The sequence below is a fragment of the Ictalurus punctatus genome, chromosome 14 (genome assembly GCF_001660625.3).
Source record: "Ictalurus punctatus breed USDA103 chromosome 14, Coco_2.0, whole genome shotgun sequence".
Classification (NCBI taxonomy): Eukaryota; Metazoa; Chordata; class Actinopteri; order Siluriformes; family Ictaluridae; genus Ictalurus; species Ictalurus punctatus.
In genome coordinates, this window is record NC_030429.2 from 28,795,542 (window position 1) to 28,813,012 (window position 17,471).

At 38.5% G+C, this 17,471-nt stretch overlaps 1 protein-coding gene across 1 annotated transcript; it reads left to right on the forward strand.

The window, feature by feature from the left end:
* The first annotated feature begins 10,656 nt into the window (after nt 1–10,656).
* Nucleotides 10,657–15,648, forward strand: LOC128634968 (uncharacterized). Its single transcript, XM_053685944.1, has 4 exons — nt 10,657–10,764; nt 13,728–14,078; nt 14,704–14,772; nt 14,906–15,648. Exons 1-4 carry the CDS (start codon nt 10,704–10,706, stop codon nt 15,025–15,027), a joined length of 603 nt encoding a protein of 200 aa, XP_053541919.1. The 5' UTR covers nt 10,657–10,703; the 3' UTR covers nt 15,028–15,648.
* Nucleotides 15,649–17,471: the final 1,823 nt, after the last annotated feature.

A 17,471-nucleotide genomic window follows, 5' to 3' on the forward strand; every position in this document is an offset into this window, starting at 1 on the left:
GTGAGCGAGATAGTGTCAGCTCAGCAAGATACACATACATCCTGAGTTTACAACCGTGTGAAGACCCTTACTGGAACACACACACACACACACACACACACACACACACACACACACACACACACACGCACACTGTATGGTCTCTTTTACAATCTAAGAAAAAGAGAAATATCAATGAGTAAAAGAAATGTCTAGATGTCTGATGGTGTTTGTGGTTTTCAGTTTATCAATGAAATTATTAGTTAGTGATAAACACAATTAAACTATGACTGTGTTTTTAAATCAACACTTTTTTTGTCAATAACACACACACACACACACACACACACACACACACATTCATGATGACAGTGCAGTAATTTTTATTGTATATAAATTTAGCGTGGTATCAGCTGTATATTATCTTTTTGGAAGATGTATATATAAAATACTGAGTAACAGGGTGGTGTGCCCTGCTGAAAAAAAACTATAGAAACCCTCACAGAATTTGTAATGGTTATAATGGGAATTGTATCGGTTTTAATGGAAACTGTAATGGTCCCTGTGGGTCTCTACTGGTAATTTGTTGCTTTCTATATGTGGCATGTTATGTCTAGTGGATACCATTAATGACCAATAATGGTAATAGTATTAATGGTTAGCTAATGGTTTGTGCTGGTATTTGTAGTGGAAACCATTAGACTTTCTGTGATGGTTTCTATTGTTATTTTTTTTTCAGCAGGGTGATGAAGTGGAGTTACTTTTACCAACCTGAAGTTGATTATTTTTCTCTAATAGCACGTCCCCAAATGTTTTATTCAGTACAGTTCAATGCCATGACGTGTTACTGACGTGACCGCGACGTGAAGACGTTACACAGGGTCTAGTGTTCTGTATGGTACACTAACTGAGACACAGGTTTGGTAGTGGAAACACACTCCTGAGTTCTAGCATGACCTCTGACCCCAAAGTCTTGTTCACTTCCTCTTTTTGTGTATCGAAGCTCACAGTTTTCAGGAGTTTCTTGCAAAGTTTGACCTGTTCTCTAGTTGTGTGAGTTCTGAACCCTGTTAATCCCCATTAGGTCTGAATGTGCTTCCACTGGGTGTCTGTTCATTTAACTCCTCTCTGTAGCACTATCTCATCAACTTAATATCTCATCATTTCAAACGATCTTGTTATTGCCATCTCTTTATTTTGAATGAATCATTATTTTGTGTTATTATCTTGATAAAAGCAATGAGGAACCCCACGATAGCCCTCTGGTGCCCCGTGATTTCCTCCACTGGTACAAAATATTATTCATAATGTACTTAATTTTTGCAAGGAAAGATTTGACATAGCAATGATAAAATCAACTTAAAAACTTTACCTATAAACCAAAGAACTGGACATGGCACATGAGTTAAAAACAAAACAAAACAAAACAAACCAACAAAAAAACCATAACAGAAATAATACTCACAGTACTACACACCTTAAAACGTGCCCTGAAGCAAAAGAGAAATTTTGACAAAGCTTGTTGAGATAAAAACTGAACAAGGATTGAAAATGAAAACTGAATTATGAAATAAAATATATTTAGGAGAAATCCCAGATGTGAAGCTCCGCCTTTTACCTCCTTAACTTCCTCTAAATTCTCACCAATCTCTTTCTCCACCAGTGACAATCTTTCCACACCAGCATCTCCTCGTCTCCTACCCAACACTTTTCACTGAGGATTCTGACAGTCTACGACTCCAGCACAACTTCTCAGAGCTTTTATATATTTTTTCCACAATCACCCAACATTTAATTGTGAACAGTGATGAAGAGTGACATCATTCCTGCTTATACCTCATGTCCTCCCTTTAGCGCCCTCTGATGGGTGTGTACGGTATAACAAAACAAAATTAAAGAATAAACAGTAAAAAATGTCTTGGTAAGACATATTAGGTAGTTTAGTTGGGTTATTTGTTTTATTATCTGATTAATTTGATAACAACCCGACATGGTTAAAATTTTCCGGTCTCATGATGGCATTTTAAATTTGAACGGTCCAGTTTGATCCCATGAATGGTTCAGGTTAATCAGTTCAGTGTAAAATACAGCACGTGTACTGTAGAGAGGAAAACTGATTTTATGTGCATTAAATGGTGTTTATATGAAATATAAATAAGTTGTTAATCAGGGGACTGAGGCAGACTGGGAAATATAGAGCATTACTGAGGCTGCAGAGACATTACTGTGTGTACTGTGTCGATGTGAGCATTTCCTCACCTGTCCAGAGAAGGGCGCTGTAGCGACAAGTCAGGAGAAGTAGCAGTATTACCTCAACAACAATACAGTCTATAAAGCATGTGTTTAACTGCAAACTGTCTAACAAACTGTGTGAAATGTACCTCATGCTGATGAAAAGAAAAATAATAATGCTATAAACTCACACACGATGATAAATCACACACTAACCGCTCAACAAAGCAAGAAAACGTCATGATTTCGCACATGCGCTGAAGGAGAAACAGGAGAACTGAACTCTCCAGAACACCTCAAGTCCTGTTTATACAAACTCAACGACGCGAGGACGCAAAAGTTTTTCAAGAGAACAAAAAAATTAACGCGGAAACATTGAAATATACATTTTTCTCCCATCTCATATTTCTTTCATCACAATGGCCCCCTAGGGGCTCTGTACTGTTGCAGGACGTGAGCTGAACAATCTCAGAGCCAAACAAATCCTCCCCGGGTTAATGAAGGTTAACAGCTTTATCAACTACAAAGTGATCAAGTTTGTCAGTAAACCCAGGCTTTAACCCTGAATCGGTGTTTACTCAGCGTGCGCATGCAGCAGGCCTCGGGTGTTTAAACGGGCTCCAGGCTGTTGGATCAGCATGTGTGCAAAATAAATAATGAAAAGGAGGGGAAATTATTTGTATAAATATTAATGTTACAGTGTTAAAGATCAAAAACTTTAACATCAAATCATCATTGTATGTTCTCCCCGTGCTGCGGGGGTTTCCTCCGGGTACTCCGGTTTCCTCCCCTAGTCCAAGCACATGCATGGTGGGCTGATTGGCGTGTCTGAAGTGTTCGTAGTGTATGAATGGGTGTGTGAGTGTGTGTGTGTGATTGTGCCCTGTGATGGATTGGCACCCTGTCCTGGGTGAACCCCGCCTTGTGCCCCATGCTCCCTGGGATAGACTCCAGGTTCCCCCGCGAGCCTGAAGAAGGAGTAAGTGGTAGAAAATGTTTGGACGAGACCCTCCTCATCCTGCATGTGTATAATAACAGAAACGCCTGCCTCCTACGCCTACTCCACTTCCATCCCAGAAGACTGGAACCTGCAGACGACCATGATGTGTCACATTGGCATTATGTTATTTTTTTAAACGAGTCAAAATGTGCCTCGAATTACTGTTCATGAGCAGATGTTCCCAAGGAGGAGTTCTCAAAGAGGAAATGTTTTCTCATCCTTTTTAACATCACCAAGGAGGACATAGTACACCTAGGGAACAAGGTTTACAATATCAGTCCATTGTGGGCGTGTCCCAAACCACACACTATTATTATTTATCTATCTAGAGAAATGTCACTGTGCATTATGGGTATTGTGTATTTCATGTGCCCTGCCCACTGTCTGATGGATGAGGGGTTGCTCAGTGTGTCACCTTCTTAAAGAACCCCGTTTAAGTTGTAGGCTTTTAGTCTGCTGCGTCACATAAATGTTCTGACGTTTCAAACTCTCTCATGGAGAACTTGACTGAAGTCTCGACCAACACAAACTCCTCTCAAAATGGTCTGTGCAGATTTTTCAACAGAAATAACAGAGGTACAGTGTTTTAGAAAAAATGTGGGAGCAGGATCTAGCTGGCATGGATTTCCATTTCCGAGGGGTTTGTCAGGGTAAAGTTAGTCAAAGGTTGGATAGCCTGAACTCGGTCACATGTAGAAATGGCCGGTTCAACACAAAAAGTCTCACATAAAGCATCCAGCTTGCCCTGAAAGTGGTGCAAAAAGGAACAGCAAACACCATCAAACTGCCAAATACTGTGTCTGGGTGCTGGAACTAATTTGTTAACCATGCTAAACAGTGTTTTAGGCCGATTCTTAGCTTCGTTAATGATGCAGGAGATATAAGTAGAGCACGCTGTATTCAAGGCAGTTTTATAATCCCTAACATGTTCCGAAACTAATAGGTAATGGACAGGTACACCCCACTTCCTAAAAAACTCGTTCAAGTTGTCTGCCTTTTGTTTTCATTGCACAAAGCTCAGCATTAAACCATGGAGAGGAATGGGAAGAGGGAACAGACCTGGTCTTAATGGGAGCATGCTCGTCTAAGGCATCAACAATAAGAGAATGGTACACATCAGGTATCACGGATGAACAGGTGAAATAGAAAACATCAGAAATCGCAGAGAAAGCAATCGATTGCTGGAAATCAATTAGCATCAACAGCATTAATATTACGATATGATATGGTTGTGTTGTCTGTACATTTGGTTGGACAGATTAATGAAAAATCAAAAGTAATAAGCTTGTGGTCAGAGATAGGAATAGGCAAACCCCAGGTGGAAATATAATACAAACCAGACGTACAGACCAGATCAAGCGTATGACTATGAGTGCTGGGAAATTAACATTCTGGAGGAGATCAAAACAGTCCAAGACAGACTTTAAATGAGTACTGTTAGATCAGGCAGTCTCAGCATGGATGTTACCGTCTCCAAGCAGAAGGACGTGAGATGACACAGCATAAGTTAAAGTTCATAGTTTAGGTAGCCTATAAATTAAAATGAATATGAGGGGACGGTGATCTTAGTGTTCACCAACTTAGTGTTGTGAAACTCCAGTTCAGTAAGTGGTATTGAGTTATGATGGATAACCGCAAGACCACCCCCTTTGCTAGATGAATGCGGTTTAGACAGGTGCTGATATCCGTTAGGTGTAAGCAGGTTAAGATGCATGTAATCATCAGGTGTCTGCCAAGTCTCAGTGAGAAGTAGCAGGTCCAGGTTAGAGTCAGTAGTTAATTCTTTAAGTTAGGGCCCTTTATCCCTGATGGAGCGACAGTTCAAGAGAGCAAAGTGATTATGCGATACACCAAGGTTTCCTGTCGAGGTATAATTTGAGTCTGTATTATTTATGTTCACAAGTGATCACGGTGTCCAGCAATCTCTTCGTAGAGGTGTTGGTTTAATCAGTGTTCTATTAATTGCCCAGATGCACGGTATCACATTAGGTGTTAACTGTTGGATGTTGAAAACCCATTGAGGTGAGCGATGTACATCGAATGATACCAAGCAACCGGCAGTGCTCGTACATCGCAGCGTCGAGGCTAGGCATATCCCTTTAATGCCTTTAGTTCACATGTCAAATATCCAGTGGCCCTGTGAAATGTTAATCTGCAGATTAGGGAAACCAGGGGCAGGGTGAGTGCTAAAGCTTTTGATGTACTAGTGATAACTTTGAGAAAGCCAGCCATCAGCAAGACCACGTGAAGCAAAACCATCAACATCTATAAATAGCTCAAGGGAGGAAAGCAACCCCACCTGACAGTGAGCAGAAAGAGTGAATGGCTGATGATACCAGAGTCAGAAACTAACTGAAGTAACCTACATAATAAAACCAGGACTCTAGTATATGGATGATGTTATATAAAAGATTTATTTCACACTGTGTGAAGCTCTTAATAGCATATTTTAACAGAACAATTTGGAAAATTCTTCTTCTTTTCATGTCAAGGTTCCACTTCATAGTGGGACCATCGTGGTGGAAGGATTTGAAAAATATTTGATGAATCCAGTTCATTTAGAAAAAAAGATTAGTTATAAAAAAAAAAAGTGTGGTTTAAAGTGTTTTCTCTGTAGTTAGTGTTGCTTGTTAGGTTTATAAAGAAAAGTTATGTTTGAGTTATAATGACATTGTTACGAAACAAGACTTGTACAGGAAGTAAGCGCAGGAGTAAAGTCTTTATTTACACACTAAAGTGACTAGTACAGGAAACGGGGAAAATGGGGTCAGAACAGAAACAAGATTTGAGGCATGAAACACAACACTTAGAACAAGACTATGAAACTATACAGCGTAGCACACTAATCCATCAACCCGTTTTACACCTGTAATCATCTAGCGTTTAGCTATGGCATGAAACAAGACACTATACATGGAAATCATTTAACTAAGGCTATGGCATGGAACACAAAACCAGAACAAATCATGGGAACGCTACCGTTTAGCACATTTACACATATACACATTAACTAGAACCGAGGCGTGATACATGAAAACAAACATGACACCTCTTTACTCATTTAACTATGACATGAAACTCTCATCTAACTATGGCATGGGACAAGGAACTAGACAGGCCATGGAAACTTTACTGTGTGGCACCATTATGGTCTCGACTCTAATACCACGCAACGTGCGCAGCAACGCGAGGGGTTTAAATAACCAGTCACATTTACCTTAACTGCTGACAGCTGGTAACGCTTGAAAACACACCTCCGCCAATAACTGAACAGGGTGGGGACAGAACAGAAACCAAAACAAGTGCACATGTCCATTGTAAACAAAGTCCTCTTGTCCGTGTGCACTTCAAGCACGTGCACGCGCGCTCCAGCTGTCCGTGTACGTCGTCGCCGCAGCGCCATCTGCCGGCAAGATCATGACAGACATGTAAACGGACACATATATCAGAAATAAAATGTTCTGTGATGTGATTGTGAAGTGGGCGGAGTTTACAGCCTTTTCAGAAAATGCAAGTAATCATAAACGGTGAAATAAATATTTGTTTTTAATATTTATTGCTTCAGTTTAAGAGATGTGCTACATTTATTTATTAAAAATCTGAAAAAGTGCTCACCTGGCCACGCCCACTGTTCACTTCTGTTAAATTTATATTAGATTGCTTGAGTATCGCTGCATGTTTATCAGTTGTATGCAGCTGTTTGTAAATGCAACAATAAGATAAACACTTGCATATCACTTATTTTATTTATTTAAAAAAATGTTTTTATAATAAAAAGGAAGACAGTGTTGATTAGCACTGCCGTGTACAAATGTAACGTTGAAACTTGTGTTTTAGGTGATGAGCAGTGAAGTTCTGTAACACACTGATTCACACTCAAGGTCAAACATAAGGATCACCGTTCTGTTTAGATTTCTGTATCAGGTGTCTGGTTTCTGTATATTTTATCACACTCTTACTTAAACTTAGCTTCTCCTTTTAGCTGAAAACTTTCCTTTTCTCTACCCGCTCTCCAGGACTAATCTCAGACCTCACACTGTTCCAGTCCCAGTTGTGAATGAGGTCATATTTATGCAGTAGTGTTGAGTGCTTTGTGACTTTCTTTGGGCTCAGATTCTGTTCCTCTCCATTTTTCCTCCAGACTCTGGAACCTTGATTTCCAAAATGAAATGCAACATTGACGTTCATCTTCCCCGTGATTGTGGTTGTGTACTGAACCAGACTGAGAGATTAAAGACTCAGGAAACCTTTGCAGGTGTTTGGAGTTAATGATCTGATTAGAGTCTTCTCAGGTCGACATTTCTGTATTATAAATTCTTTGTTCTGATATTTTGAGATGCTGGATTTTTGATTTCCGTGTGCAGTAAGCCGTAATAATTAAGATTAAAACAAAAAAAGCTTGAAATATTTCAGCTTATGTGTAATGAATCTAGAATATATTAAAGTTCAATTTTTTCTTAATTAAATAACAGAAAAAATGACCTTTTCCATGATATTCACATGTTTTGAGATGCAGAAAGGTATGAACGAACTACTATTACATTTTGACTTGTGTAGTAAATTCTTGTGTAGTTCTGTGTAACAATTTTTAAGTGGATCTAATGGTCCTAATTTAAGCTTGTAGACAAAGAGCAAGAAACTAAAGGGAGAAAAAAATCTGTGAGATTTCACAATCATTGAAATATTATAAGATATTCACAATGATACGATATATGTACAGTGATGTGAAAAATTATTTGCCCCATCCTGATTTCTTGTGTGTTTGTGTATATCTCATACTAAACAGTTTTAGATCTTCAAACGAAATACAAGATAAAACAAAGGCAACATGAGTAAACATATAATACAGTTTTTTATTTTTTATTTTATTTTATTGAAGCAAAAAACAGTTATCCAACACCCATCACCCACGTGAGCTTGAGAGGTCCTGCAAAGAAGAATGGGAGAAACTGCCCAAAAATAGGTGTGCCAGGCTTGTAGCATCATTCTCAAAAAGACTTGAGGCTGTAATTGGTGCCGAAGCTGCATCAACAAAGTATTGAGCAAAGGGTGTGAATACTTATGTTCATGTGCTTTTTTTTGTTTTTTATTTTTAATAAATTTGTAAAAGATTTCAAACAAACTTCTTTCATGTGGTCATTATGGGGTGTTGTTTGTAGAATTTTGAGGAAAATAATGAATTGAATCCATTTCGGAATAAGACTGTAACGTAACAAAATGTGGGAAAAGTGAAGCGCTGTGAATACTTTCCGGATGCACTGCATCACAATAGGGGTGCTTTAAAGAATTAATAGCTCTGAATGTCTACTCTTGTTTTGAGCCCTAGGTTTTGCCTGTTAAGACTCCATACGTTGAACATGGCACTTTATGTGGCAGACCACACAATTTTTAGGTGAGCAAAAGTATTGGAAGTAAAATAAAAGTAAATAACACTTAACATTTGGTTGCATATCTCTTTCTTGCAATAATAATAATAATAATAATAATAATAATAATAATAATAATAATAATAAATATAGCTGCAAGCAGCAATTATCGGGGTTCAAGCAGTTTAGGGCCCTTACAGACATTAAAAGATACTACTTAATATTGTGCAATCCTATACGCACCTAAATCAAAGAAAAATCAAGATAATTTTAAGAAATATTGGCCTTTGTTAAGCTTGTAAAACAGCTGCTGAACACTGCTCGACCAATGGTGGCCATGTTTTTCAAGATTCACAATTGTCCTCGTATATGCTGATTGGACCTTGGACAAGGACAGCTCTTGCGAGATTTATTTATCATATTTATTGGACCGATGGTTCCACAATTACTCCCAATTTTATATTTTGTTCTGTTATAGCACCACCAACTGGTCACAATCAGTATTTTTTTTGTTTTGTTTTAGAATGTCCTCAGATTGAACACATACATAAGTATCCCAAGTTTGGTGAAAATATCTCACTCTGTTCAAGAATTGTCTTCTTCAATTCCAACATGAGCTGGAATCCATACAAACATAACTGAAACTGTTTGTTGTGAGAGTCTGGAGATAGATTTAATGATTTTAATTTAATTCATATACTAGATCTTGTATGCATGTAGAGGTCTCACTCTGGATACTGGGCTGATAGAGAGTCTGAACATAATGCTGTTCTCTCAGAGTAAGCATCTTCAACCCATTGAAGAGCCATAGCAATCAGCTCAACTGAAAGACTGCTAGATAGCCAGATATTCTTTTTTTTTAATGATATCTGATGCCGAGGGATGTAGATTACTGCCCCATACTTCTTGTACTTGGGGCTTTTGAACCATTTCTTAACCATTACTTAACTTGATGCAGCGTACTCCCCACAGACATTAAGAATCTGCTTATTGGCATGGCTAGACAGAGTCACGCAGTACGCCATTGTTAGTTTTAAATACCTTACTGGTAATTGTGACTTACTCACCTCCACTTGTAATGCCCTCCACACAACTAAAACAGTCGTTGTGTGCATGGAGTGAATTTCAACATACAGGCCAAAACCATATCCTGCTACATCTAGGGCACTTGTAGAAGGTAATGTAAAAGGTCTATTACCACTCTCAGCTAAAACCACTAGTCTGTTTCTATCTATTTCCATCGTGTATGTAACCTCAGCCTAAGCTTGGTTGGAATGATACTTTCATCATGACCGATAATCTTTTGTAGGGTCTAAGCTATTAGATTTATCTTACATCACATTTATGGCCAGCATGTTCAGATAACATCAGTGAACACTGTATGTAATCTGTCACTGTTAGCACGAGAGTGTAAAATAAAATGTACATGAAAATCAACTCAATCACAAGCAGATATAACAATTATATACAGTTTCAGAATGTTTAATAACTAATTTTCAACAGATTTCATTGGCATAATGAACATAGAGTATATAATAAATAAATAAATAAATAAATATTAAAAGCACTATAAAGAAGAACATACATTTTAGTAAAAACATGAGCTGGTTATATCTAAAATTATAATGTAAGTTATACTGTTTACAACCGATTCCTAAAAGATATCTTTTACATAAAATGCACAATACACATTAAAATAGCAGGTGTTATATATACAGTATCTCACAAAAGTGAGTACACCCCTCACATTTGTGTAAATGTGAGGGGTGTACTGTTGCCAGTGGTTTAGACATTAATGGCTGTGTGTTGAGTTATTTTGAGGGGACAGCAAATTTACACTGTTACACAAGCTGTACACTCACTACTTTACATTGTAGCAAAGTGTCCTTTCTTCAGTGTTGTCACATGAAAAGATATAATCAGATATTTACACAAATCTGAGGGGTGTACTCACTTTTGTGAGATACTGTATATAGACACACACACACACACACACACACACACACACACACTCTTACCCATTGCGTGTGTATGTGTGTGTTTGCATGTGAAGTGGTTTAGACAGGATGTTTAATTATACGGATCTGAAACCCAAGAGCAAGCTGCATTTGTACCAAAAGCTCGAGATGGAAGCATACCTGTTCTTTTTTCTGCTGACTTGCACAAATATGCAAGTTGCTTCTGCTGGTATGTTGAGTTTATGTTTATCTGTATGATTATTATTGCAGTTAACTTTGTAATACTGGTTATAAAAACTATACTGAAAATTATTCTGACAACATGGAACCGTGTACGTGGTATATATGTGAAGTGTATTTAAGTTATTCATGTAAAGAACGTGATTAGTGAGAGTTATGGTTATATGGTCATATATATGGTTATATGGTGGTGATGGTTATAGATATCATTTTACACATTTATAGCGTCCTCCATAATGTTTGGAAATGGGGATAATTTGGATTTATTTGCCTCTAAACTTGCCACACGATTTAACTTTATTTGCCACAGATTTAACTTTGTACTCAAACAATTCATGTGTGAGTAAAATGCACATTCTTCTATTTTAATAAAGGATATTTTTGATACATTTTAGTTTTACCATGAAGAATTTACGGTACTTTTTATACAATGCTACTTAATACTACTTAGCCACAAAAACAGAATGGCTAGGTTAAAGTTAATAAAAAATAATTATAACTGCCTGCAGGGTTCTGAAAAAAAAAGGATTAAATTCAGTTCAATGCTCCCAAACATACTGTCAAAGCCAGCAAAGAAGTTTTTTACAGCTAAAAGCTAAGAGATTCTTGACAGACCAAGTCACTCACCTGATCTAAAACATATTAAACACGCCTTTCAAATGCCGAAGAAACAACGTAAGGGGAGTTAAGGCCCCAAAACCAACAGGAGCTGAAGATGACTGCAGTACAAGCCTGGCAGAGCATCAGCAGAGAAGATACACAACACCTTCTGATGTCTATGAGTCACGGCTGTCACTGCATACAAGCGATATGCAGCAGAGTACTAAACATGACTAATTTACTGTGCATACCACTGCTGTGTAGCAAAGACTATGCTGCGTTGATGGAGGCTTAGGTATAAAATGTGCTGTAATTTCTACATGGTAAAACTAACATGTATTTATTTTTTAAAAATGTTCTTTATTATGATCTGAGAATATGCACTTGAACCACATGTGAACTATTTGAGTACAAATTTACAACTGTGGAGTACAGAGGCAAATAAAAATAAATGATGCCATTATAGAGTACACTGAGTAATAATAATAATAATAATAATAATAATAATAATAATAATAATAATAATAACAACAACAACAACAATAACAATAATAATAATTTAGAATATATATCATCTTCATCTAGATCACACTTTTCATTTTGAGCCAGGAAAAATATTTACTGACAGGCTCTATAATAACTGAATAAGTCATTCTAAACCGGCTGTCATGTCCTGGCAAATTCCCAACTCCATTTCCCAGAATGCCCCACAAACTACAAACATGGCCAACGTCTACAACTCCCAAAACTACACACAGACATGTCACCTTCTCCTGAGGACTTAATCAGAGACACCTGTTCCCAATTACACGCTCAATCACACCACACATATAAGAGACTCTCATAGACGGCACCTTTGTGAAATGTGTGTAGTCATGTTTAGTCTCTGCTCTTACTGAGCCATGAGACTGTGATTGTGTATTCTGGGTTTGACTTTGTTTTTGACCTGGTGTTTTGGCCTGGACTGGACTGGACTGGCCTGGTCCTTTGGACTCACTGTTTTGTTAAACTGCCATACCTGCACTTGCATCTGTTCTAACTCTCATTATGTGACACCAGCCTTTAAACTGAATTTATAAATGGGCATAGAACCTGTATTCTTCACACTCAACCCTATTCTTGAGTTTGGGGATGATAAACAAAAAACATTTATTGTTGGCAGAGCTGCAATTAATCCTAGGAATAGATAATAAGCCTGCCTCAGCTGAACAAAGTGCTTGAGATTTCAGTTCAATTTTATTTGTATAGCACTTTCTACAATAGACATTGTCTCAAAGCAGCTTTACAGAAATGTCAACACGGTATACAGATATTAAAGGTGTGAATTTATCCCAACTGAGCAAGACACTGAGTGGCGACGGTGGTGAGGAAAAACTCCCTAAGATGTTTTAAGAGGAAGAAACCTTGAGAGGAACCGACTCAGAAGGGAACCCGTCCTCATCTGGGTAACAACAGATAGTAACAATAGATAGTGTGAAAAGGTTCATTATGGATTCATATGAAGTCTGTATGGCGTTAGGAGCAGCCGTAGTCCCAGCAGTCTGGAATTGGAGTAGATGAGAGCTCCATCCAGAGGCAGGACATCCGAAATGGATCAGGCAGGTCCGGAGAGCAGAGAGGATCAGGATCTCTAGTATCTCCATAAACTTGTGCGTGTGAGATGGGTTATACTACTCCAGAAGATCAGTAAGATACAACATTAAACCCTTCAGAACTTTACAGAGCATTAGTAAGTCTTTGTAGTCAATTAAAAACCTAATAAGCAGTGTAAACAAAATAAAACTGTGATATGACCCTCTTTTCTTACTGGTCTTTTGACTAGAATTTTCTGCTTTGCACCAGAAGTCACCTACACATTCATCCTGTGTTAAATGTAAAAAAAAAAAGTGACACAATTTTCCACCAAATGTAGTGCTTGATGCATGGGATGATTTACACAAGCACATTTAGTGCACTACGCTAAACTGGAGGCTGTGGCTCGGGGGTAGAGCGGCTTGTACAGTAATCGTAGGGTTGGTGGTTCCACATGACTCCACATGCTGAAGTGTCCTTGGGCAAGACACTGAACCCCAAGTTGCTCTCGATGGCAAGTTAGTGCCTTGCATGGCAGCTCTGCTACCATTGGTGTGTGTGAGTGAATGAATGAGACACAGTGTAAAGCACTTTGGATAACAACGCTATATAAGTGCAGACCATTTATAAGCTTCTACTATTTGTTAGCTACATTAGCCTCACATCCGCTAGGTTGAAATGAAAGAAAATCTTCAGACACCAAACACATCTCTGGGTAAAGGTGAACCTGTGCACATCTTATATTTAACTGTTCCTTTAAGATTTGTTCATTTTTTGCAGATACATCTTTGTCGAATTTAAAATCGGCTGACACACTGACTGTGCGACAGAAAGAGAACATCACACTGCAGTGTGACATCACTGGCCATGAGGATGTGGCCTGGTATCTTCTGAGTTCGGACAGGTTTACACTTCTGATCTCAGCACGGAAAACTCGCACGCGTAAAGGCCTCCCAGTTTATTATAACAAAGACGAGAGTCGCTTTGCCCTGAAGCCAGACAGCGAGATTAACACGGCTATCTTCACCATCTTCAGTCTAACGGAGGACGATGAGGGACTTTATTTCTGTGGAACTGCAGCCAAGCCAACACAGCTGCATTTCGGCAACGGCATCAGACTGCAGTTTGAAGGTTTGTGCACTTTAATTTATTTTTTAATTAATAAGTATATTAGGATTTATCATTGCATGAAGCTTAAATGCAAAAGAAGAGGTAGATAGAAGATGGATCTGAAACATCAAACCTTTACAGTCATATCCAGACTGGGATTATAGAACAAGACCAGCGACACGAACATACTGAACAAACGAGAAATACAAAACAAATGGTGATATACTTTACACAAACGATTAGGATTACTTAAATGCTTTAAGTTCTGTACCAAATTAATTCATGTAAATATGCAGCTAACACCAAAAGTCTATATTTTACTTTACTGGCTTAAATTTTATATTATTTTTCAAGAGCTCACAAAACTAGAGAAAAGGAGTGTTTAAATCGATTGCATACTGATTTGGGGGCGTGGTCTTTGAACACAAATGACATTTGCAGAACTGAATATCTCTCTCTCTCTCTCTCTCTCTCTCTCTCACACACACACACACACACACACACACACACACACACACACACACACACACACACACACACACACACACACACACAAAAATATATAACAAGTGGTTTTCTGTTTCCATTTTGGTGAAGAGGATGAGATGCTCAGTAACAGTGTTTTGATTGTATTAATTCCTCTCAGACAAAAGCAAAGACACACAGGAAACTTTCTCTACACAGAAACCACATGAAGAAGAAGTGGAGAATAGTGGTAAGAAACATAAACAGCATGATTCAATTCTGTGATTAAATATACATCCATAAACAGAATTTAAATCAATCTCTCTCTCTCTCTCTCTCTCTCTCTCTCTCTCTCTCTCTCTCTCTCTCTCTCTCTCTCTCAGGAGCTGTGAGTGTGTGTGAGAGAGTGGTAATGTTTGGTGGTGTGGGCGTGGTCACCTTGCTCTTAATCCTGACTACTGTAGTTGCATGCAGCGTGATCAAACATGGACAACGTCAGTCATGAGATAAATTGTGCTGATGCAAGTTATTGAGCTTTAAAAAAAGTTTTTACAAATAATTTACAAAAGTATTACAAAATAAAGTGTTTGCACAAGTTGTGATTTTTCTTGTATTTAATTCTGTAATGCACTTTGATGTTTTCTCCTTTTTATTGTTCTGTAATGTCCCTCTAGAGGTATCTGTCTCTTCACTACTGTTAGATTCAACCGCAACTCGAACTCCATTTCCCAGCATACACAGCGGCCTACAAACACGGCCGCCCCGACACAACTTCCCACAACACACACACACTCCTACGCTCTCAGTCACTGCACTTTTAATGACACACACACACACACACACACACACACACACACACACACATTCTCATTCACACACCAATCATTGTGCACTATATAAACCTCTTCTTGTTTCAGCCTCACTGTGAAGTAATCACTCAGTTTCTCTTGTGTTTTGTCATTATCAAGCCGCTGTTATTGGTCTTTGTGTCCTGGTTTTGATCTTTGCCGATGTTTTTGATTGGTCACTGCTTTGCCTCTGTTACTCTGTTTGCTCGACCCTGCTTCCTCGATGTGCTTTTTTTTTGTTTTTTATTTTTAATAAATTTGCAAAGATTTCAAACAAACTTCTTTCACGTTGTCATTATGGGGTGTTGTTTGTAGAATTTTGAGGAAAATAATGAATTGAATCCATTTGGAATAAGACTGTAACATAACAATATGTGGGAAAAGTGAAGCGCTGTGAATACTCTCCGGATGCAATGTAACTGTGATTATTTACTAAGTGGGGATAAATCCAGTAAATATTGTTTTAGACATACATATCCTTCATGAATCCAGACTGATTTTCATCACCAGTCATGGGAAAAAGAAAGTACACCCTCGTTCAATTCCATATTTTTATTTATCAGGGCCTAAATAACAATTGTGCGGTCCTCACCAACTTCAATCAACAAGCAAAAAACTAAACAAATTTCAACATGTAGTCATTTTCTATTTAGTCAAATAGAAACCAACATTCTGAAACCAGGTGGGAAAAAATAAGTATACCCTTCCTATGTCCATAAAATTAAGAGAGTTATTAGTAGCCAGATGTTTCCAGTGAAATGCACAAGATTAGTCAATCATCAAGAAGAGTGAGCATATTTATAAAAGCAGATTTGGCAGTTTGGTTTTCCCGGAGCTCTCAGGTGTGTTTCTAAATCATGCCAAGAGGAAAGGACATCAGCCATGACCTCAGAGAAGCAATTATTGCTACTCGTTAATCTAGGAAGGGTTATAAGGCCATCTCCAAGCTATTTGAAATTCACCATTCTACAGTGAGAAGGATTGTTTACAAATGGAGAGTTCAGTTCAGTGTTATTTGTGTAGTGTGTTTAGCAGTGGACATTGTCCCAGAGCAGCGTTACAGAAATATATACACTCAGGATATAGATGTTAAATGTATGAATTTATCTCTAATGAACAGCGAGAGGTGACGGTGGTGAGGAAAAACTCCCTGAGACGATACGAGGAAGAAACCTTGAGAGGAACCGGACTCAAAAGGAAGCTGTCCTCAAGTCTGTTGTGTTGAACTTCTCCACTGGTCACTGATGGAGACTCGAGTGCAGAACTGTTTGTGGTAATTGAAGTGCTAAAGCTATCACAGCATAACTGTTCATATGAACTGAGGTCCAGAGCATCTTTATGGTGTTTAAGTGGAACCGTCCTCAGTGATCTCAGTGATCTTTATACTGCACCATGTGGGACATCCTCAGCAGCAGCATGTGACCTCCAACTGATGAGAACTCCAACCAGAAGTAGAGCATCAGGATGGATCAGGTAGGTCCGGAGAGCAGAAGGGGTCAGGATCACTGGCATCTCAGGAGTATCATGTGTAGAGAGAGAGAGAGAGAGAGAGAGAGCGAGAGAGAGAGAGAGAGAGAGCGATCCCTTTTAGTTATGCTAGCTATGACATCATAACTAAAAGGGAGAACCAGAAGGGAACACAGACATGAGGGATCTCTGGGACATAAGGTGACCAGCCTCTCCATCATCAACACACCTGGGTGAAGGTGTGAAAGGTGGGGGTGGGGGGTGACAGCATCCAAACATCCCAGTTCACCGCAACACTCTCTACCTGTGATCCTCTAGATCTGCTCCTTTACCTAAGAACAAAACTATTCACAGAAAGCTTGACTAAAATTAATCAGATGATCACATGTGAAATGCAGTGATTTGTATGTAAGGGAAGAAGTTTTCTAGTCAGGTTTTTAATAAGATAAATAAGCCAGCTTGGCTTTAGTTTTCCAGAAATAAATTCCCAAAATCTGCATTATGTAATATGTACATGACATTGTAATGTTTTTCCCCACATTGACACAGAAGAGAGTTTCTCGCATAAGCAGTTTATTGAATCAGGCTGCGGTCAGCTGCAGCTACGCCAGCTTAGAACATCAACACATTAAAA

Excerpts from the sequence above, each read along its gene's own strand:
- LOC128634968 (XM_053685944.1), top strand. The coding sequence starts at position 10,704 with ATGGAAGCATACCTGTTCTTTTTTCTGCTGACTTGCACAAATATGCAA. Across the intron at positions 14,079-14,703 it reads CATCAGACTGCAGTTTGAAG|ACAAAAGCAAAGACACACAG; the intron begins GTTTGTGCACTT and ends AATTCCTCTCAG. Across the intron at positions 14,773-14,905 it reads AGAAGAAGTGGAGAATAGTG|GAGCTGTGAGTGTGTGTGAG; the intron begins GTAAGAAACATA and ends TCTCTCTCTCAG.